Source organism: Chelon labrosus (genome assembly GCF_963514085.1).
Source record: "Chelon labrosus genome assembly, chromosome: 5".
Lineage (NCBI taxonomy): Eukaryota > Metazoa > Chordata > Actinopteri > Mugiliformes > Mugilidae > Chelon > Chelon labrosus.
This window is the reverse complement of record NC_140341.1, coordinates 25,514,424-25,523,840: the sequence shown is the minus strand read 5'-3', so window position 1 is coordinate 25,523,840 and position 9,417 is coordinate 25,514,424. Positions and strand designations below refer to the sequence as shown.

The window sequence follows — 9,417 nt, the reverse complement described above, 5'->3', positions numbered from 1 at the left end:
TTGGTACTTTGCAAATTCAAGCCAAGTTCAACCTAAACTCTATGTGAAAATGAGGAAAAGTTCAAAGTGGTGTCCCATGATCTGGATAATGTCACATAAAGTCACATAGTTTAAAGCTTATTTATACTATACTGAAGAATTATCTCAGGAAACATGTTATGTGATCATTGTACTGAATAATCAGTATTACAGTACATTGGTATATGATTCTTGTTTTTTATCTATGATTTACAACTTCCATGTCAAACGCTCCATCAGATTGGACAACAATGGTTAGAAACTCCTTAACATCTTCCAGATTTAAAGGTGCAGTATCTTGTAATTGTTGACTTATTGACTTAACACATGAAAACCGCTTAATGGCATCAGTATCACATAAGCTTGACACTAAAATACTAAATCCATCATACAATAATGTTGAAAGATGAAAGAACCTAAATTTAAAGGCCAGGTTCCCAGGCGTTCAGGAGACTCAGTGTAATCCTACAGTGACCTCTAGTCGCATTGAGCGATTTCTACACCCCACAGCTCCAGGTTAAAGAGGAGCTTCTGAGGACACCATGTGTATCAGAACTGAAGAGTCTTCTTGGATGAGTGGAAAAACATCTTTAAGAAACTCTACAAGTCACGTTGCCCCTGTTCCAGCTATTTTTTATTTTTATTTTTTTGTTAGGATATACTGGATTGTTAACAGAAAATAAATGATATTGTTGAATAGCACAACACATTATGGACTTCAGAGAGTAACAATATGCTTGGACATCATTTATTGATCAACGCCTGATCAATATTGTTTCATAATGTAATGCAGATGATGCCCATCAAATATGTTAAACATATCAAATAAATAGAGTGTCGTAAGTAGGCTGTTAAAGCCTTCAATTAAATGGTGTATATGTGTCTATGATAAGGACTTCCATTACACCCGTGTTTGTTCACCGTTAAAATTTTTTCTCCAAGCTTATACTGTCAAAATTCTGCCTTTTCTTAGACTGTTTTTTTGCCTTAAAGACGAAAAAGGACAAACAACCCACTCCCAACACTGTAACAACCAGTAGAGCAAATGTGGTGTTGAGTCCGACCTCAGCATTACTGGTGGAGAGCTTCATACCCAGGAAATACACGACGGCTTCAGAGGATGGCTTAGTTGTTCCTGCACAAAAGACAAGCACCAAGGATGTCATTTTCATTTCAAACAAGCTGATGACAGTAACTCTGAATATTTTTTCAGGTTATGTAATTTTGGGAAAGCTTATTTGCTGTGTTAGGACAGTAACACAACTCTCTAATAAAAATAGCTTGACTCTGGCCAAAGGGAAAAACATCTTCCAGCAAATGCCCCAAACTAATTAACACTATGTTTGTTAATAGGGCTGTTGCTTTGCATTCTCACAGTGATAACAAGACTCTAGGTAATCACTTGTCCAACAAATAGTCCTCCTTAAACTTGCAGTGAAGTTTTTGTACATACAAAATGAATGTGGTACTCATATGCATGCATTCAGTGTTTGCACCTTCCATTCATCTAATCATCTTTCAGAACAGGCATCCACCAAATCTGTGTCACTTTACCTTCAGTCTCAGGTTTCACAGTGGTGGTAGTGGTGGTAGCGGTGGCAGTGGTGGTAGTGGTTGGCTTAGTTGTTCCTGCACAAAAGACAGGCACCAAAGATGTAATTTTCATTTTGAACAAGCTGATGACAGTAAATCCAAACCTTTTTTTCAGGTTACATAATTTTGGGAAGGCTTATTCGCTGGGTTAGGACAGTAACACGACTCTCTCTCAAAAATAGCCTGACTCTGTCCAAAGGGAAAAACATCTTCCAAAAACTGAATCTAAATAATTAACACTATGCCTTGCGTTATTTTGTTTGTTAACAGGGCAGTTGTTTTGCATTCTCACAGTGATAACAAGACTCTAGGAAGTCACCTGTCCAACATATAGTCCTCCTTAAACTTGCACCTGCTTGTTTTACAGTGAAGTTTTTGTACGCACAAAATGAATGTGGTACTCATATGCATGCATTCAATGTTTGCACCTTCCATTCATCTAATCATCTTTCAGAACAGGTATCCACCTAATCTGTGTCACTTTACCTTCAGGATTAGGGTCTGGGAATCCATTGCATCTTATCATTTCGGTATAAAACGATGCAGAGGCCTTGGGCATTCGAGGAAGTGTAGGGTCTGAGCGGTTGACGTAGTAAAGGCCAAATGTTTCTGTGTAGCCAGCGTTCCACTCCAGGTTGTCCATTAGTGACCAAGCCGTGTAACCAATGAGATTCACGCCATCCAGCAAGTAAGCTGAAAGAACACAAATATCACCTTTAAAACTGCAAATGTACATGGTGATTTTTTTTTTATTCATATGACGAGAATACAGTTTCAAGTTTTTTTGTTTTTTTTTTAGAAAGAACAGAATTGCCATCTGTTTTACTGCAGCCATACTTTATATAAGACATCATTATATGTCTTTGTCTCTCCCTTCTTTGTCCTGGTCTTAAATATAGTCCATGAAAGTGTCTTGATACCTTTCAACGCCTCGTTGATGTATTTTTCATAGTAGTAGATCCTGTGAGTATCATTTAGGTCAACAGGGCCATGCTCTGACACACCATTCTCTGTTACAAGGAGTGGTGGATTTCCATACTCTTCTTTAATGAAGTTCAGTATTCTGCGGAATCCAAATGGTGCAACCCTCAGCCAAGGCGAACCTGCTTCCAGCCAGGTACGATCAGACATTACCGCTGCACCCCTGTGAACGTCATATCAGTTGGATTTTAAAGTTCATGCATAATAAAGAGAGAAATTATTTGAATTAATCAGCATTTAAAGTAAAATTAAAGGTGATGGTATTGTTGTTTACTTGTCTGCCTCATAGTGCTGATTGGTTCCATGGTCCACATTGAATGCCAAGACACTGGTGTAATGGTTGAATCCAAAATAATCATGGGTACCCTTAATTCTTTTAATCTCCTCTGGAGTAAACTCAGGCAGCCTAAAACAATGGAGGAGAAAATGAATTTACTTAAGAAATGGAAATTTAAAAGCAGGATTGGTAAAACTTGTGTGAACTGTACTAACCAGACACTTATACCTAGATACTTTTAAAGGCTAATATACAAAGGACAAACTTCCCTCAGAATCATCAAGTTATTTTTAACTATCATTATTTTTATTTCTGGTTTGAATTTTAGTCTTTAAATACCGAGATGTTGTTAGACCACCAGCCAGACTTTGCTTTCGAACGTTTGTCTTCATGATCTCACTGTAGTCGCCCTTAAATATGGGATGGGAAAACCACCCAATGAAGAACTGCACAAAAAGAGACAAAATAAAAGTCTTTTCGAGATTACTGCCATACAGATATCTTGTAAAATAATCAAGGAATTGGCATACCTGCAGTACACGTTCTGCTGCATCAATATCTTCCTGCTTATAGGGATTTCTGGCTTCTGACCAGTCGGAGTTAACGGAAATGGAGATCATGCCTTTCTGTTGGGCCCGGTATTTGTCATTGTAGACATGCCAGGCCTCAGCATGTGCTTTAATAATGTTGTGACCAACAATGTAGGGCAGAGTGTCTGGTCGGTCTGTGAACCCTACAAACACAAACGGGTTAATAGTTTGTGTAATACAGAGAGTCCAGATGCAAAACAAATTACTTAAAACATACCTGGGGCAGCAATTCCAATGCCATAGCCTATATAGGCTACATTGAACGGCTCATTAATGGTGATCCAAACTTTCACTTTGGGGCCAAGACGGCTAAACATTAGGTCAGCATATTCCTTGAATCTGTCAACAATAGTCTCATTCTCCCAGCCCCCGACCTCTTGCAGAGCTTGTGGAAGGTCCCAGTGATACAGAGTGACCTGACAGCAGAGGAAAAATGGTTAAGGTTACCAAATTGAACAATTTACCATTACAGTGTTGTTTTTTGAGATGCTGGAAATAATGACACATACACATGGCTGGATATTTGCAGCAAGCAGTGCATCCAACACCCTTTGGTAGTAGTTGATTCCAGCTTCATTAATGTATTTGGTGGTGCCATCAGGAAGTACCCTTGTCCAGGATATGGAGAGGCGGTAATGGGACACATTAAGTTGCTTCAGTAAAGTAATATCGTCTTCTATTCTATTGTAACTGTCACAGGCCAAGTCCCCAGTGTCATTATTTGCCATTTTCCCTGGAGTGTGAGCAAACACGTCCCAGATGCTGAGACCTTTTCCGTGTGCTCTCCAAGCCCCTTCAATCTATAAACAGCAAATGTATAAGAAATATTTCAATAGATGAAAACAGAGTACTTGAAATTCAAACATCAATGAGAAGGCTTCTATTCAACGGTTACCTGGTATGCGGCTGTAGCACTACCCCAAATGAAATCTTTTGGGAAATGTCCGTAAATCTTCTCCTCAAGATTTGTAGGGAAACCGTTATCTTTCACGATGTTGTAGTAGTAATGAGCGGAGAACTTGGGTGTCCTTGGCCGGTTTGGGTTATTGAAGTCCACATAGTGCAGCCCAAATCTAAAGCTGTATCCATTCCGCCACTCGAAAGAATCCATTAGTGCTGTTGCTATGTAGCCCTTCACCCTCACACCATCAAGTTGAGAGGCTTTTAAAACAAACACACAAAAATGAATTATCAAGATGTAAAACAGCTATGGTAATCATAAAATGTATTTTATGAAATCTGTTTATATGCACCTTTGAGAGCCTCATCGATATAGGTCTTGTAATAAAAAAATCTTTCAATATCTTCATAGGTTTCTGTATAAGGTGTAGGCACTCCATTCTCACTAATGTAAATGTCTGGGTCTCCGTACTCCTCTTTGATCCAGTTAAGGAGTCTTCTCAAGCCCCACGCTACAGCTCTCTGGTTCGGATAGGCCGTACCTGGCGAACTGACCTCCTCATCTAGTTTAAAGTCCCCATCATCAACATAGGACGGAGGCGTATATGGAGCTGTAATGTGGCTTACTATCTTTGTCGTGTAATGATTTACACAAAACATGTCAGCAGTTCCCTTGATGAATTTCTTCTCTTCTTCGGTGAAGGAAGGTAGCCTTGACTCTGAAAGCTCTTGGAGGTCACTTTTGTTTGCAACTTGCCACTTCATTATCTCAGGATAGTCACCATTCTTGAAAATGGGGTGTGCAAACCAACCCAGTTGGAACTGTAACGCGCGGTCAGCAGCCACCACCTCACGGATATCGTTGACATCTCTAGGCTCAATCCAATCAGAATTGAGGGCAATGGATACCAAACCACCTTGGGTTGTGCGATACTTGTCATTGTATGTATGGTAGGCCTTGGCATGTGCTTTGATCAGGTTGTGTGCAACTCTGTACGGAGCAGTTCCTGGTTCCTTAACATTCGGTGGGAGCTGTCCAATTCCATAGCCTGACCACGCAATTGTGTGAGGCTCGTTGAAGGTCATCCAAAATTTCACTCTGTCACCAAAGGTAGCAAAGCAGAAGTCACTAAAGTCATTAAAAATGTCAATCATTTGAACATTTTCCCATCCATTGATGTCTTGCAAGGCCTTTGGGAGGTCCCAGTGATAAAGTGTCACCATGGGGGTGATATTAGATTCTAAGAGGCCATCAATGAGTCTGTTGTAGTAGTCAACACCTTTCTGGTTCACGGAGGTACGCCTACCATTAGGAAAGATCCTGGACCAGGACAAAGAGAATCTGTAAGACTTCACCCCCAGAGCTCGCAGCATGTAAAGGTCTTCATCAAGTCTGTGGTAACTATCACAGGCTACATCTCCAGTAGCATCAGCAGGGATACCACTGCCAGGTGTGTGAGTGTAGTCATCCCAGACACTGGGCCCCTTCCCATCAGCGTTCCATCCACCTTCAATTTGATAGGCTGAAGATGAAACTCCCCAACTGAAGCCTTGTGGGAAAGTGCCATAGTGATACACTGATCTCTGGAATTTTGACTGGCGTGACAATGTTTCCCAGACAACCTTTGATTTAGCTGGAACCTCTGATGGTGATAAACCTACTGATTGGCGGGTAAGTGGCATTTCTACCCCTTTAAACACCTTAGATCTGAGTGAACCAAAACCATTTTTCTTGATAAGCTGGGAGTAGAAATAGGCTGATTGCTTTGGGGTTCTCGGTCTGTCTGGGGATTCAAAGTTGACATGGTGAAGACCAAATCTCTCACTGTAGCCTTGTTTTCCTTCAAATCCATCCATGAGTGACTGCACAGTGAATCGCTGAACATCCACTCCATCAGTGGTAATTGCTATGAAATGGATGCACATAAAGCACAAAGTAAGAATTAATCCCTCCCAGTTTAACAAATTATTTATTATCAGACATATTCCAAACACTAACCTTTCAGGGCCTCATTGATGTAACTCCTCATGTACTCAATTCTGCTGGTGTCATTCAGGCTGTCCCCACTGTATTCTGTTGGCATCCCATTCCCAGTTATGTAAATAGGCACTTTCATAACATTCAAGTATTCAGTGGAAATATAGTTTAGAAGTCTTCTAAGTCCCCAGGGTGAAGAATAGATCCAGTCAGAGGCTGTAGAAGGCCATGATGAGTCCACATGTGCTTGGAAGTCGCCAACCGCCTGAGGACTAGCGGCACACCCACCATTACTGATGCTGACCAAACGAGAAGTATAATGGTTTAATCCAAAAAAGTCAGCAGCACCTTTTATCCTCTGACTCTCAGAGGAACTAAAAACTGGAAGAACTGCAGGCACAGAGCTTGGACACTCATTTCTTTTCTTTTCAACCTGATTTTTGAGTGTTTCAGAATAATCTCCATTTACAAATATGGGATGTGCAAACCAGCCCAGCATGAGCTGCAGATAACGATCTGCAGCTGCTACGTCTTCAGGTTTGGAGGGGTTTGCAGGCTCAGCCCAGTCAGAGTTCAGTGCAATGCCCACTTTCCCACCTTGTGTCTTTCTATAATTGTCATTGTAGACATGCCAGGCCTCAGCATGGGACTTAAGCATATTGTGAGTGACCTGAAAAGGCAAAGGCAAATCATAAGTTAATGCATCCACGCAACAATTAAACCACATCAGATGTTGTTATAATTATCATATAACTCTGACCTGATAAGAAGAAACCGCATAATCCTTTACACCAGGGGGATGCTCAGCAGTGCCATACCCAGCATAACTCACCACCCAAGGGCTGCTGAATGTGTTCCAGGTCTTGACCCTGTCTCCAAATCTGGAGAAGCAGAAGTCTGCATAGTCCTTGAAGGCTTCAACAATGGAAGTGTTGGTCCATCCGCCGTAGACCTGGAGTGCCTGAGGCAGATCCCAATGGTAGAGAGTGACAACAGGTTCTATACCAGATTCAATGAGAGCATTGATCAGCTTGTCATAGTTGAGAGCCCCTTTCTCCGAATGGTTGCCTCGGTGGCCTGAAGGGAAAATACGGGCCCAGGAGATGGAAAACTGGTAGGTGTTGACTTGAAGACCTCGCAGGAGGTAGACATCGTAATCCGCCTTGTTGTAACTGTCACAAGCTGTGTCAGCCGTCTGATTTGCAAAGGCTAGACCTTCATGGCCGAAACGGTCCCAGATGGATTCTCCCTTCCCACCTGCTTTCCAGGCACCTTCAACCTTGAAGGACTCACTTGAAGTGGCCCATTTAAATCCAGTGGGGAATGATTCTTTAAGGAAAAGATCTCGTTCTGCTGTGCTCTGGACCCCAAACTTCTGCCAGACTTTCTGATAACTGTTTTCAGACACTGTCATCCCAGTGAAGTCTGGAATATTCCGTCTTTTTGAAAGAAGAAGTGCATAAAAAACATAAATACACATGAAAAAATCATTCGAAAAATCATTAGAAAGGCATAAGCATTTTTAAAATAAAAGATCTGCGTTTTGGGGACGAAGACAGAGAAATAAACTCTTACCTGACTCGAACATCCTGCAGCTTCCTGTCCTCCTCTCCATTCACCCCGCTGTTCAGATATCCATTCAAACACAAAAAGTACACACACAAAACCCCCAAGAGCTTCTTCATGGTTGCTTTCAGTGGATGGACTGAAATTATCCAGTGATAGCCATGGTATTTAAAGCAATAGTGTTTTTTTCTGACTGAGTTGTTAAACAATTAAGATCAGTATCACATCCAATTACTTATATAAGTTTGCAGTGTTTTATTGCAGCTGTGTGATATGTTCAGAGAGACTCTGGACTCACACAAGTGATAACTGCTTCCAACTTGTAGTCGTGATGGAAGACCTAGAAAAACGATGTTGGAGTATGCTGTTCAAAAGTTTTTTTTTAAGAAGTAAGACAGAATAGCGTAGATATTCAGAATGTTTTTGAACATGTGTAAGAAATGCATCTTAGTAGAAAACTGAGTTCAGAATTATGACAGTTTTGTCCATAAGGAACTTCTATTCAACCTTTTAAATTGATTGATTAACAAATGTCCTTGCTTTTCCTTGCATGTTGCCTGTGGTATTTAACTCATCATTCTGAGTACTTGCACTGCCAGTAAAATGTTCCCTTTTGTAGCCAATTCCATCAGTGATGCTAGAGAAAACCACGAAGGTACTTTTGATAATAGATGACAGAAAGTAACTCTCTCAGAGAAAATAATCTCTTCATCTGCTTGAACATTCATGGTTAAATGATAAGTGAGAGTTACACAGTCCAAATCTATAAAATGTTATGTGAGTAGTTATTGGGTGTAATTAATTCCAGGTTTTGTAAGTAGAGGTGCAAAGGACTTTGAGTCCATAAACATGTATCAAAAGAAATCCTTGAGTTTCTATTGGATGTCCAATTGAAGGACCATCAGACAGGTTGCATAAATCAGTATTAACTTAATATGACACCAGGTTAAGTTAATGCTAAACCTTGGTCACGTGCAGATTGATTTTCAGGCTCAATCACATGGCTCAGCTCATGTAACTATTTTCTGATCAGTCTGATATGGATATATTGTATAAACAAAGCTTAAAATGCATTAAGATCATTTAAGTGTCTGTTGGGCCTTTCTATGTGGACTTTGCATGTTCTCCCTGTGTCTGCGTGGGTCCAAAGACATTCTCGTTAGGTTAATTGATGAATGTAAATTGGTCATAGGTGTCAGTGTGAATGGTTGTCCATCTCTCTGTGTTAGCCCTGCAATAGACTGCTGACCTGTCCAGTGTGTACCCAGCCTCTCACCCAATGACAGCTGGTATAGGCTAGCGCCCAGCGACTCTCCAGAGGACAAGCAGTTACAGAAAATGAATGAATGACTGTATCTGTCATGATGTAGCAGTTAGTGTTCTGATAAACATTCATAAGTAATGGTAAAGGCTTCCCTGTCTATCCCTGGGATATGTTTAAACCATGAATCCAAATAAAAGTATAAAATGTGAGTCTTTGTTTTGAATTTAAGAGGCTTGTTTGAAGGCAACAC

At 40.7% G+C, this 9,417-nt stretch overlaps 1 protein-coding gene across 1 annotated transcript; it reads right to left on the bottom strand.

Moving 5' to 3' along the window:
- Positions 1–379: 379 nt before the first annotated feature.
- LOC311488686 (lactase/phlorizin hydrolase-like) lies at positions 380–8,181 on the bottom strand. Its single transcript, XM_084545522.1, has 14 exons — positions 7,913–8,181; positions 7,098–7,776; positions 6,359–7,007; positions 4,713–6,266; positions 4,355–4,620; positions 3,969–4,259; positions 3,677–3,875; positions 3,400–3,602; positions 3,209–3,315; positions 2,867–2,998; positions 2,532–2,755; positions 2,098–2,304; positions 1,573–1,647; positions 380–1,153 (listed from the first exon to the last, which is right to left on the bottom strand). Exons 1-14 carry the CDS (start codon positions 8,020–8,022, stop codon positions 942–944), a joined length of 4,908 nt encoding a protein of 1,635 aa, XP_084401648.1. The 5' UTR covers positions 8,023–8,181; the 3' UTR covers positions 380–941.
- Positions 8,182–9,417: the final 1,236 nt, after the last annotated feature.

Coding starts and splice junctions, on each gene's coding strand:
- LOC311488686 (XM_084545522.1), bottom strand. CDS start 8,022: ATGAAGAAGCTCTTGGGGGTTTTGTGTGTGTACTTTTTGTGTTTGAAT. Junction 3,603..3,676: donor CATTGGAATTGCTGCCCCAG/GTATGTTTTAAG, acceptor TTGTGTTTGTAG/GGTTCACAGACCGACCAGAC. Junction 1,648..2,097: donor CCCAGACCCTAATCCTGAAG/GTAAAGTGACAC, acceptor TCTTTTGTGCAG/GAACAACTAAGCCAACCACT.